Source organism: Carassius auratus, chromosome 9 (genome assembly GCF_003368295.1).
Source record: "Carassius auratus strain Wakin chromosome 9, ASM336829v1, whole genome shotgun sequence".
Classification (NCBI taxonomy): Eukaryota; Metazoa; Chordata; class Actinopteri; order Cypriniformes; family Cyprinidae; genus Carassius; species Carassius auratus.
This window is the reverse complement of record NC_039251.1, coordinates 19849014-19871468: the sequence shown is the minus strand read 5'-3', so window position 1 is coordinate 19871468 and position 22455 is coordinate 19849014. Positions and strand designations below refer to the sequence as shown.

Genomic DNA, 22455 nt, shown 5'->3' with positions numbered 1-22455 from the left:
CGCCCAAAACTTTCCCTTCCTCACATTCACTTCAAAGAACTTTTACCTCTGAGATTGTACAACAAAAGTACAAATAGCATGTAGCAAGTGCAAAGAAAGGCATTACTTTTCAACTCAATTTCACAGAGCAACAAAAATATATGCTTGTAAATGTGTAATAACATGCATAGCAAATCATTGCATATACACACGTGTATGTTTAAATCCATGTTTCACTCAGACCAACAAAGTGCACTGAACAGGCGTCTCAAATATAGATCAGCAGCAGACTAACATAGGGTCACATTACAACTAATCTCTAATCAATACCATGAAACCAAGAACTCAGATGTTAGTGCAGTGCATCAAGGTTGTTCTTATTGCTTCAAGGCAGTATGACAGCTAGCAAGCAGAGGAGCGGGAGGGGGATTTCAATATTCTAAGTGTGTATTGTCTAGCTGAAGCCGATCTGATTAATCCTTCCTCTGCATGTGCCAGGAGAGATCTGACCCAACTTTACATGATGCTCTGTAAATCTAATTCCTCTGGTGCAACGGTGCCCTACATCCTGGCATTTCTCCAACTGACAAAGACTTGTCAATCATACAGCAGACTAAACGTCAGGGTACACTGACAGGCATTGTGGAAGTTCATTTTTATTAATGGTTATAAAATTATTATAAAATGGCTTTCCAAAAATGGGGGGGAATGGAGATTGAAGATTACTTTTTTCTAATATGTGTTATGTACACACACACACACACACTCATACATATATATATATACATAATAAACTGTACATATATATATATATATTTATATATATATACTCCAAGCATGTATCATACTTCTATTTTTTTTCCATGTACCACGTGACCCTCTAAAAATAATAACAAAACAATGATAGTAATTTGCTACTTTGTCATGGTGCAGGGTATAGATAGACCAGTGTTGCCAAGTCCACGGCTACCCTGAGATAGATAGATAGAGAGATAGATAGATAGATAGATAGATAGATAGATAGATAGATAGATAGATAGATAGATAGATAGATAGATAGATAGATAGATAGATAATTCGAAAAAGTGTGCACATTGTTAAAAAATAAAAATTCATCAAATGGGATCATAAAACAAAATACAAAATCTTTAAGAATATATAACAATTTAAGCTGCAAAAAAAAATATGTAATTCATCAGTAGAACAGATAGGCCTACCGATAACCAAATCTCAGAAAATATTTATTTATAAACTATAACCACTGTGATCAATGCATTTAGCAGATAAAACACTTAAACAGTTGAATAAGTGACTGTACATACCTGGTTTGGATCACATGCCTTGAACACATGGCATGCCATCTCAGACTCGGGGTTATCGGGTTGACTTCTGATAAGGTAGGCAAAATAAGACAAGTCATTGCTATTGTGGATAAATCTGGAGATAAACTGCGCTTTGTGCTCGAATATGAAGACGGAGGGGTTGCTGCTGTTAGCTGGCACACAGCGGATCAGAGGAGGCGAGAGATACAGCTGAACTTCTCTGGCCTGTGCGGGACCGGACTCGTTCTTCTCACTTTTCCTCCGGATCTCCGCCAGCAGCCAGGGCAGCATGGGCAGCGTGGTCCGCCTGTCCAGAGACGACCAGCCCATGTACCAGAGAGCAAACCTTTTGTCTGCCTTTTGATTACTGTCATTATTCCCTTTGCCATCCTGTCCCTCCATCTCTCCAAGAGCTCCGGGACAAAGACTTTAGTTGCTTTATTTAACAACTCAGTGCCTTTATACTGCTAAATGCTTAAACATATGCATGCACGGGTCAGTATTATGCGAAAGTAGCTTGAAACATCACTCACGCTTTAGTCAAAAGTGCGCGCGGATCGTGTGTCCTGGAGAGCGTAAGTAAAAAAATAATGGCTTTTAAGATGCGGCGATGATTTTAGCTTTTGTTCCAAGGACAGTTTACTGTTTCAAGAAAAAACACATTGATTCAAATGGTCTGAGGGCTCGAATAATCCATTTATGAAGTTAGGCGATTCGTTAGCGTGCATCAATACACAGCTGCTTGAAGGAGGCGCGTGTTATTCCTGCAGATTTCTCAGTCCCAGCGCCTCGGAGTGTGTGTGTGGACGCCGCAGCGGACAGACGCAAATCAGCTGGAGTCCTTTAAACTCGTTCTACATCACTTTTCAGTCGTTCTGGTGTCATTTAACGGCGTTGGAGAACAGAGTGCTGTTGTTCCAGGAGGAGTGGCCGCAGCAGCCATAGGAGAGGCGTTCACTTTAGTGTGTGTGTGTGTGTGTGCGTGCATGTGTGGATCTCTGGCTCCCCTGTCTTCAGGAAACACACGGCACTGGCCTGACTGAAGAAAGCAAGTCGATTTTATCCAGACTTAGGCTTTATTAATAGTTAAACGGTTTTACAGCTTTCTCACATTACTCCAATGAATATAAAAAAAATGTTGATATCCTGTTAGATATAATTGTTATATATTAATTATAGCATTGGTATAACAGCCCCCCGCCCCACTCCCATTAACCACAGAGCCCTATTATTAACCCCTAGACCCCCCCCCCCCCCTTTTTTTTTTTTACAGAACCGCTAAACCTTTTGCTCAAGAAAATACGTCTTTTGCCTATATTGTGTTACAACCAGCCACAGTCTCCCATATAATACAATCATTTTATTTAAACTCAAACCAAACATATTATCAGGAAAATAAACACTTAAAAAAGTCAGCGTTGCACTCAGTCCAGAGACTTACTGTGGACAAAGCATTCTTCACATTTCTAGCAAGTAAAGGGCGAGGTTCTGGGTGTGTTTAGGGTGAACACACTTGCAAAATTATTTGTGAATTCAAAGGTATCCTATGCATGTGAAGTTTAATTTGAGCAATATTTTAGCAATATTAAATACTGCATGTGCAGTGCTTTCTGCAAGTATAGTAAACTGGAAACACATCTTCACATGATTCACTTCTACTGCCACGTGTTTATAAAACAAAAGAAAGAAATTTTAGGCTACTGCACAAAAAAAAAGTATACTTGAATACTCAACGGCGCCCTCTGCTGTCTCAGAGTTAATGGATATTGATGGAATACTGCACATATTTCGAACCAAATACTAGCATACTTCAAATTTAGTAGTATATAGTAGTATAGTAGTAGTTGTATAAAGTAGTATAGTAGTCTATTGAAATATGAGTATTGTAGAAATAGTAAGAGTATTGTGTTATTCAGAAGTACACAACCTGGATGCTGAGCTCTCATTTAAATGGAATTCTTTTCAAGCTGTAGAAAACCTGACAACAGACAAACATGTTATTTAACGCTCTTAAGAGATATGTTTAATAATATAATAATAATGTGTGTGTGTGTGTGATTTTTATTTAATCGGAAAATAAAACTGCTTTTAAAGACCATGAATGGAGAAACTTGCTTTTATAAAGATCTACCAGCAAAAGCAGCCAGCCTAACAGTAACATCTGGATTTCAATCCAGTTTATTAGTCAAACTGGTGGCCAAGCACACTGCATTGTGGAATACGGCATACTGCACACAATGCCCAATATATTATATACTAAATTGTATACTGCAGACACACTTTCTATCATTTGAACTTCAGTAACTTTCAGTATTTTAAATATTAAGTTAATTCATGTTAATATATTTTATTGAATACAACAACTGACAAATTTTAAAAAGGTTTACTTTTGTTTTGTTTTTTACTTTATTATATCAGATTCAGAGCACAAATACCAACTAAGGACCTGCATAATAATTCGAATCATTTTTATGCATGCTTTCATGAAAGGACCGGCTGTTTATTAAAATTAAAATGAAAACCCATTTTTAAAGAGTTCTCTCGTGTTACTATTGTTGTCTTCAAGTGTTGAATAAGTGCCAGTTTCAGACAAGACACTAAATAAGAAGCACCACTCCCAGAAATAGATGAACATGAGACCCATTTAAATGTAGCCCCCCTGTAGCCCATCATCACATTTAGCCTGTAAGAGTTTCTTTCTAGGCACAGGTTGCAAAGTCAAATGCAAATATACTTACATGGGATCTTTCAGCCAAAACAAAAAGAGCAGATCAGCCCTGCAGTGACGAAGATTACAGAGCTGCTAAAAATAGATTTTTCTATTTTTAAATTAAAAAAGGCAGAATCCAGAAACAACATAAAAAAAAAAAACAGGATGACCTGATTTTTTTGTATGTGTCTAGCTTCTGCCTTTTATATATATATAAAAAAAAATTATAATAATTGTTTTGGACAAAACCAAATCCAACATCAACCCTACTGTTAAGCGCTGTGATTACTGTTCATCAGGTGCAACACATTCAAAAGGACTATAAACAAATACAAAATATTGATTCAGTGAATATTTTTAATAATGAAGAATGTGTTTTCCACTCTAAAGAAATTCAGGTTATTAAGCATCTCATAAGTGTTACTTGTTATTTGAAAGTGGAAAAACCAATTAGAAGTGGAGCACTGAAGACAATTATAAAGTTCAATAATAATGTGAAATGGAAATTTATGATTATCCACAGAGAACAAAAAACAAACAAACATGAAATGACATTTTTTAACATAATACCATTATTAATACGATAAAGTAAGAATTTTAACCTTGTAGCTACTGTAACAGCAGAATAAAATAAAATTTTTGAATCAGTTCAAAATTCAAAAGACAAATTTACGTTTTTAAACTGTTAAATACTGTACTTGTATGTCAATATTTGGTCATAGACAAAATGGTTCACAATCACTGCTGTAAAATTAACATGCAGAAAAACATTAAACAGTCTCTAAAACAGAGGCCATTTCCTTGAACTGCCTGTAGAAGTTCTGATGGACAAAATAAAAGAAAGACAACGATCAATTGCTGCAGTTCAGAGTTGAATGAAATGAAGAAAATGCATTCTTCCATACCTGAAACTGCTGAACTGTCATCTCAAAAGATTTATATGACATCTCTCCAGATGTGTCTGCAATTTTCATCAGAACAGAGATGAACGGGGAGTTGAGGGACCGACAGGTATCTGAGCTCACTGCCATTCCAAGCTTCCACTGAATATCTACAAGCTAAGAGTGAAGAAGCTTTGATATCAACAACCTGACAGAGAACAGTGGCTGACTGATGTTTACACTGCAAGCTAGAATCATGTGACACACCTTTCCAATACTAGCCATAGTCAGGACCTCCTGATGTGCATGTAGAAGAGCACTATGTTCAGTCCAAAGCTGGTGCACCACCGGTAGCGTAGATTTGGACCATTTACTGCTGCATTCAGTCAATTTACTGACCAAGACATCCGAACTGAGATTGCTCTTTGCAGCTAACCTGAATAAATAAACATTTTTCATTAAATCAAATGCAAAAGGCACATATCAAACAAGACAAACTGACAGGCCTTTTTAATTCCCAAACATATACATAAATGACAGTCTGTACTTAGAAAGATAATACTGTACCTAAAATAGTATGTCATCAGTTTTATAATATCTTGAACAGCTTTCTGATCAAGGTTTATCCCAACTCTTTGAAATTTCTGTTAGGGAGATGAAAGCATTGCAAAGACATAAAACAGCAGGTACATGCATGCTTAATTTAAGTGATTTATAGTATATTTAACAGGGATGTCTATTTGTGAACTTACATCACAGGTTTCAATCAAATCTACTGCTCTGTTCTGATCCTGAAGATGAACCAGGATTGACTGAAGCTGGAAAATAAAATAAAAAGACGAGTGACAGAACAGTCAATACAACACTTAAAAATAGTACATTCACTGAAAATAACTGCTATGATAATATGTCTGTATGATCTGTGACGTGTTGCATTTTGTAATGATTTTCTTTCCACTACTTGGCTGGACCATGTTATTACATGATCTAATTCTTACCGTTTCTGCAAACAAGTCTATTGGGAGCTTTTCGATTGTTTCGACGACACCATCCACACCTGCCGTGAAAAAGAAAAAAAAAATGTCACCGCTTATCAGATTTTTATAATTTATTAATGTTAGGTCATATCGATTAGTAATGTTCTGTGCAGAAAATCACCAAGCGTTATACTGCACATGATGTCTATAAAAATACTTATTAACATATGCATATATGGTTAACTTTTGCAGAACGGGATTTAATTTAATTTGTTTTTATACAGTCTATAAATTTAACACACGCTGCTGCATTGCTCTTTACATTTGCAAGAAAATATTAACAAATTCTACTCACTAGTGGACGGATCCAGCCCTAACATCTTCGAAAACCTATCGCGATATTTACAATATGACTACTGCATTCACAATATGTTAAAAGCGAGTCTTTAAATGCGAGACTGTTTTGAAAGCAGTTCAGTCCAGTAGAAAATATTCTTTCTTCTTTCTGTTTATTGGCGTTTGGCAGACTAGTTTATTAGTGCATTACCGCCACCAACTGAACTGGAGTGTGGAGCATCAATAGTCTTATAATATAATTTCCTGTATCTTTAAGATATTTCAACAAAGCAAATATAATATTATTCTTCCTTTTTAGCTTACTTAATATATCTACTAGCATCATGCTTACACCTTTTCTATTACTTTAGCTTCTAACATTTGTCTTTCGTTGTTATATGCTCTACAATGCAACAGTACATGCTCTACAGTTTCACAAATCCCTTTAAAATCAGTACCAGACCGGAAGTGATAGATTTCAATAAGATTTCCTTTCAAAATAATAGTACCACAGTCGGTTGGCGTTACGAAGAAACAATTAAGAAAAAAAAATATCTGAACAAAACAAGGGTACAAAAAAAGGTCACCCAAGGTGCATCTTGGACATCCCAAGTGAATTCTAAATTAATCCATTTTTTTTATGTGAATGTCAATGAAAAATAATTAGCTTATGTCCGAGATAATAAAAATGAGAAATATAAAGTCCAATCATCCAGTCCCTATCATATCTAATGTAATCTCAAAAAATGCCATTAATTAAATCTTCTTTCTTTGTTTGACATCTTTAAGTACTCATGAGTTAAACTTAATCATTAAAAAAAAATGCTACATTTATTAGTCATAATATAAATATCAATAGTAACTTAATTTGACATTATGTGCTTTTGCATTAAAAAATAAATAAATAAAATGAATGTATGTATTTAGCAGACGCTTTTAACCAAAGCTACTTACAGTGCATTCAGGGTAACAATTTTTACCTAATATGTGTTCCCGGGGAATCGAACCCAAAACCTTGCTCTGCTAATGCAATGCTCTACCACTTGAGCCACAGGAATACAAAAATAACTGAAAGACTAATACATAGATAAACAGAAAATTATTATTTTATAATTATATTGTGGATATCATGTCAAATTATTAATATTAATTCAATGTATGTAACGTTTGAGCTTTTATTTTGAAAATACTGTCTATCAGTTTTCCCGGAAGTCGGAGTCACGTTTTAAAGGAAGTTTTGTCTCGTCGCGGGTTAGTGCATTTCAAGGATGGCTGCTGTGCAAACAGAGAGAGGAATCCCGCTAAGTGCGGTATGAATATTTAATAAATTTCTTTGTCCGATATGTGTAATTAACGCGTGGTAGAAAACACTGTGCTAATAGACGTAATGATAATAGATATATTGAGAGTTTAAACCAAATAACTTCTTACACTGTTAGCATGTCATTGACATACTGACAAACTAGATGTAACGTTAATCTTAAATAAACTATGCGTTTTCTCTTAACAATGAAAAACATATATTTTTTCACAGTGCATTGAAAACGGTATATGATCTTTTAATGTCAGGATCGTGCATTTGTTTTGATGTGACGTATGTGTTCGTTGTCCTATCAGAAATGCTCAAAAATCGGATATTATTTTCAGTTTCGTTTCTCTGCCAAAGGGAATTGCTACATTATTTTGTGTGTTTTGGTAATTAAATGTGTTTATGTAGTTTAAGGTAAAAAAAAATAAAATAATAAAATCTTATTTTCCACACAATGTAATTCTACTAATAAGAACTATTAAACACATTAGGATTACTAAGGATTAATGAGCTGCTGGAGTGATGAATATTAATCAGGTTTTGTAAAATAAGTAACATTTAAAATATTACATAGATGCTACCCTTGTAATAGTGTACTTAATAAGTATATGCAAAATATTGAAAAAGTACTTTCTGTGATATAGAGGAAACCATTGTACATCTTTTTTTGTGAAAGTATTTGTGTTAAATTGTTTTGGAATGAGTTATGTACCTATCTCTCAGTTTAAACAAATGTTAGAATATGTATCACTACTTTTGATATTATTTTACTTTATTATAACTATCACTTTTGGATTCAATATATTATTAATCTTTTTATTATACTTGGCAAATGTTTTATTTATGTGTAAATTTTTGGGTAAGAACCGAATACTGTCAATTTTTCTGGTTGACTATAATTCTTACGTTTGATCTTTGATGGGCATAAAAAAATAAAAAAAAGTCATTCAAAAGTCAAAAATTGCTTTCAATGTTTAACCTGTTAACTGTCATTTACATTTTTGAATATAGACTTGAAAGTGCATGATCCAAACCTAAATTTTTATCATTCATGACTGAAATATGATTTAAATTTTAAAACATTTTGTAACATGATTTTGATGTACTATTTTCATGGTAATGCAATGTTTGATTTTAAAATGGATTTCAAAGGATGAATTTAGAGATTTTAAGTTTTCATGTGATATATAATTTCTGATGATTTCTAAAGTGTGATAGAGAAAAAGGCAACAAAGAAAACTTTTTATGAAAAAGGTCAGAGCTCCTTTTATGATGTAGTGTTTCGAGGTGCACTCTTGCCATAAATTAATCTTAATACTTTTCCTACATAATAAATAATAAAAAATTAATAAGATATCTATTTTCCAACGATATATAGTTCGTGATGATTAGATTAGGATTTAATTGTAATATAGTGAAGTAAATGTAGGCGTCCAACCGAAGGGCCAGGTGACAGTTAACAGGTTAAATTTGTATAATTTTCCCTCTCTGGTTTATTTATTAGTTTGTTCTTTGTTTTATTTATTCATTTATTTAAATTATTATTATACATTTTTTTAAACTTTTTATCTTGTATTATTTTTTCATATTTTGAAGTTGTATTTTGAAGTTGTTGTGGTTAAATTCTTGTTATTAAGTGTTTATAAAAATAAATAAAAATCAGGTTTTGTGCGTTCGCTTGAACTGATTTGCTGTAATCAAAACAGGGACGATAATAGGTGAGTGCCAGCCAATGAGATTGCTGTTTGCGCATTAACTCACTACCGGAAAACCCTGCGTTTCTTAAAAGCTGAAGAATTCCAAAGGAACGCCGTTATTTTGACAGGAAAATACAACAAAGAATATCGTTTACATGTAGCGCATCAATTCTCTCTCTCTCTCTCTCTCTCTCTCTCTCTCTCTATCTATCTATCTATCTATCTGCGTGTGTGTGAGACATAGCGACTTCACACTAGAGTTTATGTGGTATGTCAAATACAGGTGCGTTGCACATCCATTCAGATGGACTGAAAATCAGCACAGATCGCTTGATGGAGAGTGAAACTCTGAAGCCCTCAATCAGTGTTCGTCGAGTGAAAATATATGTACTAAACTTATACTTAGCCTCCAACTCACACACTGGCAAGTAAAATCCTAGCCATTGGCTAATATTAGACATCATTTAGTCTTGAAGATTTAGTCGCAGTGTAGAGGGTTGTGAAGAATGACCATCAGATGACCAGATCCACTGCTTTATACATCAGTGCATAGTTTCATATAAATGTATTTTTAGTGTATACTTATAGTTTCCTGTTTCTTTGATCATTTTACAGCTTAATCCAAAGTTCCTTCACACCAACTCCACCAGCCACACTTGGCCCTTCAGTGCTATTGCAGAGCTGATAGGTGAGCGAAACTATCGATATCTTCTGTTCTGATATTGTTCATTGTGATAATATGTGTGAGTTTGGAACAATGGATGTGTGCCCTCAAGGGTTAGATTACTATGAAATTGTAACCTAGTTTCCCCATGTTAACAAATCCCTGCCTATATTGGCAATGCTTGGTGACATTTTGTACTGTGTGTAATGAATTATGCGAGAAATATTATTGCATCTGATGTATCACTAGCCAGAGGCAAGAAAGAAAATATAAGACTAATTATGTTCCATTGGTGTTCATCCACTCAAAGTCGAATAAAAATGCGTAATCTGATCAAATATGTTTTCTACCTTAGACAATGCTTACGACCCAGATGTGAGTGCCAAACAGTTTTGGATTGATAGGACATCAATCAGAGGTCAAGACTGTCTAATTTTCATGGATAATGGCGCAGGAATGAATTACGATAAGATGTACAAAATGCTCAGGTGGGTGAGAACACAAACCAATGCTGACTACTAGCATACACTTGGGTTACATGATCCTTAATAAATCATTCTCATATGCTGTTTTGGTATTTAAAGGGTTAGTTCACCCAAAAAAGGAAATTCTGTCATTAATTACTCACCCGCGTGTTGTTCCAAACCTGTAAGACTTTCATTCATCTTCGGAACACAAATTAAGCTATTTTTGATAGAATCTGAGAGCAAACCAAGTTGGTTGGATGTCAAACCAAGAAACGTAGCAAGGACATATGTAAAATAGTCTATGTGACTTCAGGGGTAAAATCATAATTTATATTAAGTATTCTAAGTTTTAGAATTTAAATAACTATTCTAACTGCGAGAATATTTTTGTGCGCAAAGAAAACAATAATAACATAATTTATTCAACATTTCTTTACTGTTAGAGTTACCATCGTCCACCATTTTGGAGAGTACCCCTGAACGTAATCAGCCTTGTTTATGTTCAGTATACAGCACGCACATTCTGCACATAAACAACGCTGATTATGTTGATTACGTTCTGGTGTAACGCAGTTGCATTGCTGTATATGGAGGATCAGAAAGCTCTCAGATTTTATCAAAAATATCTTAATTTGTGTTCCGAAGGCTTACGGGCTTGGAACGGCATGAGGGTGAGTAACAAATTGAGTGAAATAACCCTTTGAGAGCCCTTTCTTATTATCATAGTTAATTGTTAAACGAAGTGTGGAAACAGTGTAATTTAGATTCTTTGATGAATGTTCTTATTTAAAAATACAGTAAAACCTGTAAAGTTGTGAAATGATATAAAAATTCCTTCAGAAATCATTGTAATATGCTAATATGGTGCTCAAGAAACATTGCCCATTATCAGTGTTGAAAACAATTGCTTCTTAGCATTTTTGTTCGAACTATTTATTTAAGGATTCATATTCATATCTTCATATAAAAAAAGCATTTATTTGAATTTTGTTTTTCTTTGTATCATAGTAAAGTCTGTCACTGTCACTTTTGATCAATTTAGGGCTTCCTTGCTGAATAAAAGTATAAAAAAAAGTTAATGTTTAAAAGTTTTACTATACAACATTTACATTTTGTAATTTTGAAGACGCTTTAATCCAAAGTGATTTACAATTGGGAGATACATTAAGCAATTATTCTTAAAGAGGCAAATAGACACAGGAAGTTCTTATAAAACCAAGTTTTAGGCATTGTTCAAATAAGTTCAAGCTGGAAAGGGAAGGAATAAATAAAGATAAATACTTTTTCAGTCCTTTTTAATTTAAGATGAAGTCAAGTAGTGTTGAAATAGTTTCGCTAAAAGTGAAAGAGTTTTCAGCTGTCACTTAAAAATTGTCAGGGATTCAGCATTCCAGATAGGGCTGGGAAAATCATTCCACCAGCCAGGAATGGTGAACGAGAATGTTCTAGATTACACACTGTTTTCTTCTCCCTCTCAGTTTTGGCTTCAGTGACAAGGAGACTATAAACGGCCATGTCCCTGTGGGCCTTTACGGCAATGGATTTAAGTCTGGGTCCATGCGCTTAGGAAAGGACACCATTGTGTTTTCCAAGAATGGAGAGTCCATGTGTGTGGGCCTTCTGTCCCAGACGTATCTTCAGGAGATACATGCGGAGAACGTCATTGTACCCATCGTCTCATTCAAACGCATCGGACAGTCATATATCCTTACCTTCTAAATAAGCAAAGACAAGAGTAGGCCTAAATGTTGAGTGAGTTTCAATAATAATTTAAGTTGTTTTTAGGTAAGAGTTAGGTAAGCATATATTTCTATTCTCGATTTGATGTCTGTATCCTTGACCTTCCCTCTCACTCCGACCTGAGTCACAACATGCGGCAAGTCTTCAAGATATCCTGCGCTACTCTCTGTTCCAGACAGAGGCGGAGCTTCTCTGTGAGCTCAATGCCATCAATGCGCTCTACGACACAGATTCCACAGGAACACGAATCATCATCTGGAACCTCCGCAAGTGAGAATCAAAAGATCTGCTGAATTTGTAGATCAGAGCGGTGTTTGGCGTAGCTAGTGCCATTCTCTTGATCTACCAGGCCCAGGAATGGATAGATTCAATGTTTCAGGAAATTTTTTTTTCTGCTACAGAACATCCACAGATAAATCAGAGTTTGACTTTGACACAGACCGCTATGACATTCAGATCCCATCTGAAGTATATGAGAGTGAAAAGGAGAAGTACAAGCAACCGTCTCACTCATTTCAGTCAAGCCCAGATAGCGATTTCTCCCTGCAGGTGAGTACTTTACCCTCCTATGCTGAGAAGGTCTAACACATTGCAGTCTACACATTGTATTGTCATTGTGTCTACTTCATTATGCATTACAGCTCACAGAACATAACAGTAATACTGTATGTGTTTGTTTTCATTTTATCTTTTTGTAGGCATACTGTAGTATCCTATACTTGAAGCCCAAAATGCAGATTATCATTCGTGGACAGAAAGTGAAAACCCAGCTGATCTCTAAAAGCCTGGCAAACATTGAAAAGGATAAATACAAACCCAACTTTCTAAATGTATCCCAACCAATCATATAGGAGCAAGATGTGATTTCCTGTTCCCTGTTTGAAATTTAGTTCTTGGAGAAATAGGTGTTAACTTTTTAAAGTAAGACAGAATTGTTTGTTCATGAAAACAACTTGACAAACTCTGGTTTTTATTTTATGAATTTAACCAACTCACTGAATACATATATTACATAGTGAGCTTTCCTTAAGTCTTTTCTTGTCAGAGAGAAAGCATTCCCATCATATTTGGCTACAACACAAAGAGCAAAGACCATTATGGAGTCATGATGTACCATAAAAACAGGCTCATCAAAGCCTATGAACGTGTTGGATGTCAAACCAAGGTATTTATTTACATTTTTTATTTATTGTTGCTTTGTAGCTAAACACCCACTTTGCCATTTACTTTAGTGAGACAAAGTAATATTTTATAGTTTATTATTTTTACTACTTGGAGTATCTGAATGCAATTTTAATCTTGATTTTGCAATTAGCCAAATGGAAAAGGAGTGGGAGTCATTGCAGTGATTGAGTGCAACTTCCTTAAGCCAACACACAACAAGCAGGATTTTGACTACACAGAAGAGTACAGGTGAGAATAATACTATAAAGGTTATTGTAATGTTAGTTTAGAACAATTTAAGTGTAAGTTAATATTGTTTTCTGTTAGTACAGGGGTGTCATACTCAGCTTCTGGAGAGCCACTGTACTGCAGAGTTTAGCTCCAACCCTAAACACACATGATCAAGCTAAATCAAGTCTTTAGTAATGCCCAGAATCGCTCCCAATGCCCTTAAATAGGGCACTATTTAAGGAAATGGTCATTTGTAGTAGTGTAAGGGCATTGAGTGCCCTTATTCAATCCCATATTGCAGTAATAAGGATTTTACAACCAATGTACACTCAATGGCTAGAGAATAGCCATAATGCAATTATGTAAATAAATTAATATAGATATAGTCCTGAGTCAGAACCTACAAATAAGTCATTCGAAATTTTGACAGGGCAATCTCAGTACTATGATAGGAACGAAAACCTGATTAAAAAAATGTTTTTTTCATAGATTCATTTTTAAAACTATTAAGATCAAGATTACCAAGCACAAACTATGCAAAAGTAACTGCATCTGCAGTCCGCTCAATGTCCGAATTCTCTTGTCTCAGACAGACACACTCAAGCTGTGTCCGAAATCGCTCTCTCATTCACTCATTCACAAATCCCTGTATAGTGTATGGCACTTGAGTTCACTATATCATAAGGAGTGGAAAAAATAAGTGAACGGTTTTGGACAGTGACGTACACACTGCGCGTGAGACTTGAAACTGTTGCAAAAACATTGCCATATGTACTTTTATACTACATGTACCTAATTTTAGAAAATAATATTAATAGCAATAATACTCAGAATGACTTTTATATTGCAATTATGCATACCTTGTGTCAGCTTTGTAGTTTCATCGATGTTATATAATTATTTCTTTTTGTAATGCTTTTACATCATAATCATTAAATGCTATTAAAATAATGAGAACAAAAATAAAAACATTAATTCGTTCCTAATTTTATGTATTGTTGTTACATGTTTATTTTACATCAGAATTAATACGCTACCTACTGTGATTAACAAACATTTTTTAATTATCCACCAAATTATCATCATTTTTGCAGGTTAACAACGATGCCGCCTTAAATTAGTAAAATATTAAACTGAGTTATTGCCCACATAATATTCTAATATAAATAATGTATGAAAAAACGTTAAAGCAGAAATAATAAAGATGTAAACGGCATCTCTCATTCAAACTTGCTCGCTCCCGCTCTCGCTTCCAGCTCGCCGTTTCTCCACATTGGATTGTGGGAAATAGTGCTTCAGCAAGTGTACATCGGTTGTACACTCGAAATCTGAATGAATTGTGGGTAAAAAGTAGTGGACTGTAACGCTATAAACTTCATAGTCACGGGAAGAAGGAGGTGGGAACCGGCGGACATTTAAATGAAAGCTTTAATAACAAAATAAACACAAAACAGTGTGACAGCTCCTCGCGGACGACTGCTACGCACAAACAAAACCAAAACACAAAATAGAATCCAGGCCTGGTCCTCTCTCGTCCTTCACTGTCGTAACTCCTCCTCTTTATACTTCCTTGGGACTCAAGACCGGTGAGTGTCGCTCATTTCCAGTCACTCCACCGGCCTCTCTCTGTTCCCACGGCTCTCGGCCCTGCCCCACTCGTCACATGGACGAATCTAGGGAATGAAGTCGTTCACTCAGAATTCGGACAGCACTACAAAATGGCTGGCACCCGATATAGTGCGCTATATAGTGGATAGGGAGCGGTTTCGGACACAGCATCAGTGTCTTGAATTCCCTCCCTTGTTTTTTATTCACTCTGTCAATTGGACTATATCAGTTAGTTGACTAATGTAGGGAATAGTGATTGAGGGTGTAAGGGGTGATTTTGAACACGGCCCTAGAAACTTCCAAACAGGTGTGTTGCAGTTGGTTGGAGCAAAACTGTTTAGTAAAGTGGCCCTCCAGAAGTTTGACACGTGTGTAAGTACATATAGAACTTCCTGGACCATATACATACTGTTTATGGTCAAATTTATTATAGATTCTGAATATTCATTTGAATTAAAATTGTCTTGACTAATTATGAATATCTTATTTTGTGAGCACATTTGCAATTCAGCGTTTGATTTTTGATGAGGCAGGCAGGGTTACAGTCAATTCAGGTAATTACAAGAATTGCCCGAACACTTGTTAAGTTCTGTTCTCATACTGGACTGTTGAACTAAATGCACAAGTTCTTCTCTATTCGAGTTAATGTCTAATTTTTAAAGTTTTCAGGAAAAAATTTGGTTTTCTAAAACAAGAAATATATAATATGGCTGTCTAAGTTGCTTATTATTTGTCCACACAGGAAAACCATGAACATTTTGGGTGTGAAACTGGAAGATTATTGGAAAGCAATCCGCCATAAAAAGGGATTAAGCAGTACAGTATTTATGGAAGATATCCCGTTAGTATACACTCACATGCAATTTCAAAACATTTGATTTATTTCTTGTTCCATACATAACTCTTGTTCCTTGTTTAACATAAAGGAAGCGTCCTGACCAGAACTGGGTTCAGTGTGATGATTGTCTGAAATGGAGGAAACTTCCAGATGGAATTGACATGAATAAACTCCCTAAAAAATGGTTCTGTCGATTTAATCCAGACCCCCAGTTCAGGTTTGTTTGATCTGACTTTTCATTGTTTAGCTTGTTAAAATGATTAACCTCCAGCAGGAAGAAAAAGGAAAATATGTCCTAGGAAAATTATAGAGTAGTGACTTTTAACCGACATTTAAAGTAGCTGTAAGCTGTTTAAGGAGAGATCACTGAAGGGGATGTTCTGAGAAATCACATGACTCTGAGTCTGGTGACTGTGACTACATGCCAAAAAATGGATATGACAAAAATGTACCATGCACTAGCAATCTTAACTATCAGTTTTATTTTTCATCACCAATATGGATTTAATATCTTATTATTAATAATATTTAACTTGCACTGGAATGGCTGTGACATCTCACGGGATCTGAGCAAAAAGTCTCACAGTTTATTTCCAGAACATGATGCACGATGGTGTAAGGTCCAGGCACTCGGCGCAAGGAAGGTACCCGGTGCTGGATGAAGGTTTCCTGCGTGTTCGGTCTTTCAGCGCGTAGAGTTATTCAATTTAGGTTAAACTCAAATCTGACTCCATTTTATTATTTAATCTGACTCCATTTTCTTATCTAATCTGACTCCATTTTAGTATGATCTCGAATTTAAGTTGAAAGGCAAATTGGTTCTTTGTTGGTGTCTAATTATAATTGTTGTTCTTCTGACATTTGATTATTCTCATTTAACTCTTTACTTTATTTAACTCGTTCATTAGGAATCTATGTCGCTCAGGGTGCCCCACGACGGCCGTTCTTCTACGTGTGTCCCATGATCACAAACTCGCCAGTCTCAACAGTAGTCAGAGGTTATGACTAATCCGTTTAGTCCCCCTCAGCTACCCATGTACAACTTAGTTAAAGCTCAAAACAATAATCAGCGGTTCTGCTAGCACTATCTGTCTAGCCCCTCCGACAGTCATATAACTTCGTACAACTTAATTAAAGCTCCAACAATAATCAGCGGTTCTGCTAGCACTACCTGTCTAGCCCCCGACAGTTATATAACTACGTACAACTTAATTAAAGATGAGACAATAACCAGCGGTTATGACCAGTACTTTTACTAGCCCCCCATAGTTAATGCAACTGAGTACAACTTAACTAAAGTCAAGCGGTTTAACCAGAAATCTAAAACCTCACCTGATGTGCCCTGTGCTCCATCTAGTCTGAGTTTTAGTATGCACTTAACCCTGGACGCAGATTTGCGGAAACATAGCCTTCACTTAATCTACTTGAGAAAAATAATTTCAGAGTAAGTCAGAGTAATTCAAATGTAACAATTTATTATCAGTCAGGTAAGGATTATGCCAATTACATAGCCAATTCATAGATATCAAATCAATACAAGACATCAAATTCTCAAAGGTGAATCTAACAGTAAAAGATGCATTCCTGACTCTTAGAAAAATACATAGTATGAAGTGTGTGGACACACTTCATGCTATGGGCTCATTCCAGCTACAGGAGGCCCTGATCCTTTTGCTGCAATCGTTTAAATACCTCAGACCAACACAAACATCCCCCGAGATGAAGACAGAAACTAACAATTGGAATTTGCATTAAGTCAGGTCCCAGACAAGGGTAGTTTACACCTCAATGGGAACAGAAGGTAATTTACATGGAGGACCCTGGGAAGGGGCGCTCCCTCCCATTACAGTAGGCAAAATATCTCTTAATTCTTAGGAAATTATCTTTTAATCAACTTTTGTAAGACAGACACCATTGTACCAGTTGCACTGAGACAATTCAAATGACACCAAACATGACTGTAAATATCACTTGCATTAATATATACCATTATATTCTACTATTGACCATTCTGAGTGAGCTATGTGAAGGGAAGGGAAGGAATGGAATGAGTAGGAACTGTTGCATATGTGAGAGAGGCATTTCCTGCATTTTCTCTCAGTGAGATGTGGGAACAGATGTCTGTATGTTAATGCACTGTGTGTCCTTAGTATATCTCAGAAGATCAAAGTGTCTGAGGTTTCTGTAATTCTTACAATGGGATACGCTTAGCCTCTAAAAATGTATTCCTTTCACATACACACAAAGTTATGTTAAAATACCAGTTTTAGCAAGTATTCTAGTAAACACAGTCGGTTATGTCTTAACATGTTGGTGTGAACCAGACTTTCTTCTAATTCAGTAAAGCAACCTGTGACCATCTTACCTTTTTTCTCCTCAGGGGGTTGCATCGTTGAACAGACAGGATGTGTGAAAACACAAAAAGTTATTTCAGTGTATTTGACCGATGTACAAAATCTTTCGTCTAAACATGCAATGTAGATATTTATCAGCAAATGTAAGTGTGCGTGTTCATGCAAATCTCTGAACATGTCTTAGCACAAACAATTATTCTTTCTACATCCAGGCGATGTGAGGAACCAGAAGAAGCTGAAGATTCTGAAGATGAGATTTCAGGCTGCCTGAAAACATACAAACAGTAGTGAGTGATAAAATGTGTTACAACTGTTTATTTATTTTATCTGGATATGAATGAATTGAATTTCCCCCCAAAATTTAGATAAGTCAGTGATAAGATTAAGAAACTAAATCTGATTTACCAGGTGATATAGTCGGACACTGACTTTCTTTGTTATGTTGCCACAGTGAGAGAAACCTCAAAAAACAGCAGGAGCAGCAAAGAACTCAGGTATCATCCTCTGAGGTAATCTTTCTGGATTTCTCCATCCAGTGGTGGTGTTGCTTGTTACTCAGATGTCTTTTCTCTCGTTTGTGATAAGATGGAAGAAACCAGGTTGAGGCAGGAACAGCAGAAAACTGCAGAGCAGCTACAAAAGAAGGAGAATCTTAAAAGGAAAGTTGACCTTGTGTGTCAGCGGTACCAAAAAGTCAGTTTTTGCTTTTTTTAGTTAGTTAAGCAGTTAGAAGTTCCTAGAACATATTAAAGTTTTGATCTTCCCTTTTGTTTTCCTAGAGCCCTTCCTCACCCAGATCACCTGCGGCCCCTTTGAAAGCAATGAGCCCTTTCAATCCAATGACCCCTTCACAGTCTGGTGAGGCCAAATTGTGTGTGCATTTTTATTGAATCCGGAATCTAAATTATTTGATTAATGTTTTGTGTTTGAACAGCTTCTAGCCCCTCGGACAGCATGCCAGTGATTTCAAATGTCAGGTCCCTCTCCACTCCTCAAAGGTACATCATTCTCATTCTTCCTCTCTCTCTTTTTACACACGTATTTCCATTTATTCTTTCTTAATTCTGTTTTTGCACACAACATGATTTCAAACCTGTCTTCTACAGAACAAAGCGAGATCTTGATTTATCCCAGAGCCATCTTGTGAAAAGAGCAAGAACATTACATGACCACTTTAGCGACACACCAGGTAGTCCATCCACATCCGCGGCTACATCAGATGTCATAACCTCACCTTTGGCGATCGCAGACAATGATGACAATGCAGTCAACGAAAACAATTTAGAGAGCAGTGACGATGATGATGTGGTTATTGATGAGACCAACAGCACACCAAGACGGAAACCCTTTGACCTTTCTAAGGTGAAGATGGAAAACAAGACCAGCAAAGATGCACCAGGATTATACGTGGAGTGTAGTGATCAAGCTTCCGTTGGAACTGAAAACACCGGAAAGGAAACAATGGAGGCATCGACCTCCAGTGGCCAAACAAGCATAACAACCCAAACAGAGCATTTCATTATCAAGGCGGAGAAAGATGAGCAGGTAAGAGAGGAAGAAGGTGGGATCAAGAAAGAAGAGACTGAGAATGATGCGAGAATGATGGAACAGAGCGCTATTAAGGTGGAAAGCAGGACAAGTACCAATACAGAAATCAAAGGTCCCATGGAAATAGATCAATGTAGTAGCGTAGAAGTTTCCAGACCAAATCTTGAAGAAACAGAGAAGACACCTAAGGAGAATAAGATCAGTTTCGAACAACATGCAAAGTCAGAAAACCAGGAAGGTGTGGCATCAACTTCCAAGACCTCACTTTTTTCTGACATAGATATAAACCTTATGCCAACACTTGAAGCACAGAAGCAACAGGATAACCTGCTAGATCTTCTAGAGGCCACAGCTCGGGAGAGAGATGAATTCAGAGAGCAAGCTCAGGAGAAAGAAATCAAGCTTTTAAATCTCACCGTGAGGAAGAAGTGCAGCCATCAGAGCATCCAGACAGATCCATCAGAGGAACAGCACTATAAGACTCTCTACTTGCAGGCCACCCAGTCCATCAACAAGCTTACGCAAGAGAGGGATGAGCTAAAAGTGAAACAGGAGGAGCTGTTACAAATCAAAGCTGAAAAAGAGGCACAGGATGAGGCTAAGAGGAAGGAACAATCGTCAACAACGAGCGTTTGTGAAAATGTAGATGATGAAATGGCTCTTCAGGTGGACTTTCTTCTAAGAGAGCTGGACAATCGCAACACTGAATGCAGTGAGCTGAGAATTAAGGTGAGAAACTGGGTGTTTTGATTCTCTAAATTCTTGTAACTAATTAAAAAAAGGACAGTACTCTCTGCTGAAAAGACCAGCATGAATTTTTCTTCCAGCTTAGTACAATTTTGATGCTGTTAAAGGTTAGTTAGCCAAAAATTATATATATATTCTGCCATCATTTACTCACCATCATGATGTTCCAAATCTATATGACTTCCATTTATCCTTGAAACACATGAAGGCATTTTAATAAAATTTGGTTTTAAAGATTTCTAATTGTCTATTGAAAATCGGTTTCAAATAACGTTGACACTTCAAAAAGTTCATCGAGCAAAATATTACCTTTGCATGCTTCTGGGCCTTGAATGTTGTAGTACCCTTGCTGTCTATGCTGGGTCAGAAAGCTCTCAGATTGCATCAAAAATGTGTTCCGAAGATAAAGTTCTTACAGGTTTGGAATGACACGAGGGTGAGTAATTAATGACAAAATCTTCACTTTTAGGTAAACTATCCCTTAAAGAGGCATGCTGGGAATTTCTGGGTAATTTCTGCAGGGATGGCCATTATTTGATGAGTCATGCTTAAACTGTTATTTATTCCCTTTATTTCATTTTACTAACCACTAATTGTATACTCCAAAGTTGGAGAGCTTGGAGCAGGAGAAAGCTCACTGGGTACAGTTGCAGAAAGAAGTAGAAGAGCTGAGGAAACAAAAAGAGGAGTGGAGCAATGCAAGAGAGCAAGAGACTCTAAAGGACAGTGACACTAGTTCAGAACAAACATGCAGCACAAGATCAGCTGCAAACCTTGTGAATGGGATCCAGAAGCAAGGAGAGAGCAGTAAAAGACCCGTCGAGGGAGAGAACGCAGTGATGCCGACCAAGTAAGAGCCTTCTCGACTTGTTGACTTGTACATGCTCATTAGGAGTCACGTTTTGATGCACATATATAACTCTGCTCACTCTTCTGTCATCAGGCTGAGGGAGCTGCGGTGCAGCATCGCCCGGTTATTGGTCACTTTTGTTCCTGCCTTGGACCTCGACCAAGTGAACTATGATTGTGAGGTCATAGATGAGATTTTAAACCAGGTCATACAGGAGATTTCCCCCCCTTAGACCACCTTTAGTTAAAGCCAGATGCCAAAGTGTTCAGCCTAGGTTATTAGTTTGTGCATGGTGACTCAATGTTCAAATTTTATTCCACTCTGAAGTTTTATTTATTTACTTAATATTCCTGATTAACACTTGCAGTTCTTTGGGCAAGTTTTACATTGTTTTACACATTCTTATTCTCTTAATCACTGGAATAGGAATATGTTGTTTCAAGGATAACGTTTGACCTTTATGTAAAAATTTTTTTTTGCTTGATAGCTTCTAAACGTTTAAGGTTTCTACATTTTTTCTGATATGCAGTTGTTTGTATTTCTAATAAAAGAATACTTATACTCAATTGTAATTGGAGAAAAGCTGTAGTAAATGCTACTCAAATTGTGTACAGGCAGTTCTGTGTATAATATTGTACATAATGCTGCTTTTGAAAAAAAAAAAGTTCAATATAAAATAAATTTTATACTTGTTTGATTAAAATTGTTTATGTTTGTATTTCTGAATGTGGTTATGTATGTATTTTAAAGTAACTTTTAGTTGCATAGTTTATTTTATCAGATTAGTTGCTACGTTTTCTGGTAATATCTGGCCATACGGCCCCCGAACCTTTAACCCTCTGGTATTGTTACTTTGGGTGTCACACTTGTGTTGAAACTGACTGGAGACCATGATCTTAATAATAATAAATAATTTTATGAATTTATCAATTTTCATTTCAATAATGTTTTTTATATTTGGTATTTTGGGGGGATTTGTTATGACTATAACATTTCATAATTATGGACCATTTATTTCTGTATAAAATGGACA

At 36.1% G+C, this 22455-nt stretch overlaps 3 protein-coding genes across 11 annotated transcripts in view; 1 reads left to right on the top strand and 2 right to left on the bottom strand.

Moving 5' to 3' along the window:
* LOC113108655 (TBC1 domain family member 4-like) overlaps nucleotides 1–2298 on the bottom strand; it is a 29844-nt gene extending 27546 nt beyond the window's left edge. For 3 of the 9 annotated variants that reach the window (XM_026271906.1, XM_026271914.1, XM_026271908.1), the window contains exon 1: nucleotides 1302–2297. In XM_026271906.1, the coding sequence (XP_026127691.1) occupies nucleotides 1302–1703 (402 nt within the window). In that variant the 5' untranslated portion in view covers nucleotides 1704–2297. Of the gene's footprint in view, nucleotides 1–1301 lie in introns of all 9 variants that reach the window. The other 6 variants (XM_026271913.1, XM_026271909.1, XM_026271912.1 and 3 more) reach the window with 4 other exon arrangements.
* A 2052-nt stretch (nucleotides 2299–4350) lies between these two features.
* On the bottom strand, nucleotides 4351–6654 carry LOC113108654 (COMM domain-containing protein 6-like). Its single transcript, XM_026271905.1, has 7 exons — nucleotides 6225–6654; nucleotides 5891–5949; nucleotides 5645–5710; nucleotides 5460–5536; nucleotides 5160–5328; nucleotides 4917–5069; nucleotides 4351–4832 (listed from the first exon to the last, which is right to left on the bottom strand). The coding sequence occupies exons 1-7, from the start codon at nucleotides 6247–6249 to the stop codon at nucleotides 4782–4784; spliced, it is 600 nt and encodes a 199-aa protein (XP_026127690.1). The 5' UTR covers nucleotides 6250–6654; the 3' UTR covers nucleotides 4351–4781.
* A 772-nt stretch (nucleotides 6655–7426) lies between these two features.
* LOC113108653 (MORC family CW-type zinc finger protein 3-like) lies at nucleotides 7427–22125 on the top strand. The gene is made up of 19 exons (XM_026271904.1): nucleotides 7427–7515; nucleotides 9827–9899; nucleotides 10231–10363; nucleotides 11821–12044; nucleotides 12196–12352; nucleotides 12484–12631; nucleotides 12781–12912; nucleotides 13128–13247; nucleotides 13398–13495; nucleotides 15828–15926; nucleotides 16012–16140; nucleotides 18490–18564; nucleotides 18729–18786; nucleotides 18863–18970; nucleotides 19057–19135; nucleotides 19212–19275; nucleotides 19384–20554; nucleotides 21181–21422; nucleotides 21516–22125. Exons 1-19 carry the CDS (start codon nucleotides 7474–7476, stop codon nucleotides 21652–21654), a joined length of 3291 nt encoding a protein of 1096 aa, XP_026127689.1. The 5' UTR covers nucleotides 7427–7473; the 3' UTR covers nucleotides 21655–22125.
* The last annotated feature ends 330 nt before the right edge of the window (nucleotides 22126–22455 follow it).

Excerpts from the sequence above, each read along its gene's own strand:
- LOC113108653 (XM_026271904.1), top strand. The coding sequence starts at position 7,474 with ATGGCTGCTGTGCAAACAGAGAGAGGAATCCCGCTAAGTGCG. Across the intron at positions 18,787-18,862 it reads CTCAGGTATCATCCTCTGAG|ATGGAAGAAACCAGGTTGAG; the intron begins GTAATCTTTCTG and ends GTTTGTGATAAG. Across the intron at positions 19,276-19,383 it reads TCCCTCTCCACTCCTCAAAG|AACAAAGCGAGATCTTGATT; the intron begins GTACATCATTCT and ends TGTCTTCTACAG.
- LOC113108654 (XM_026271905.1), bottom strand. The coding sequence starts at position 6,249 with ATGTTAGGGCTGGATCCGTCCACTA. Across the intron at positions 5,537-5,644 it reads ATTTGATTGAAACCTGTGAT|AAATTTCAAAGAGTTGGGAT; the intron begins GTAAGTTCACAA and ends TCTCCCTAACAG. Across the intron at positions 5,329-5,459 it reads CTGATGACATACTATTTTAG|GTTAGCTGCAAAGAGCAATC; the intron begins GTACAGTATTAT and ends TTATTTATTCAG.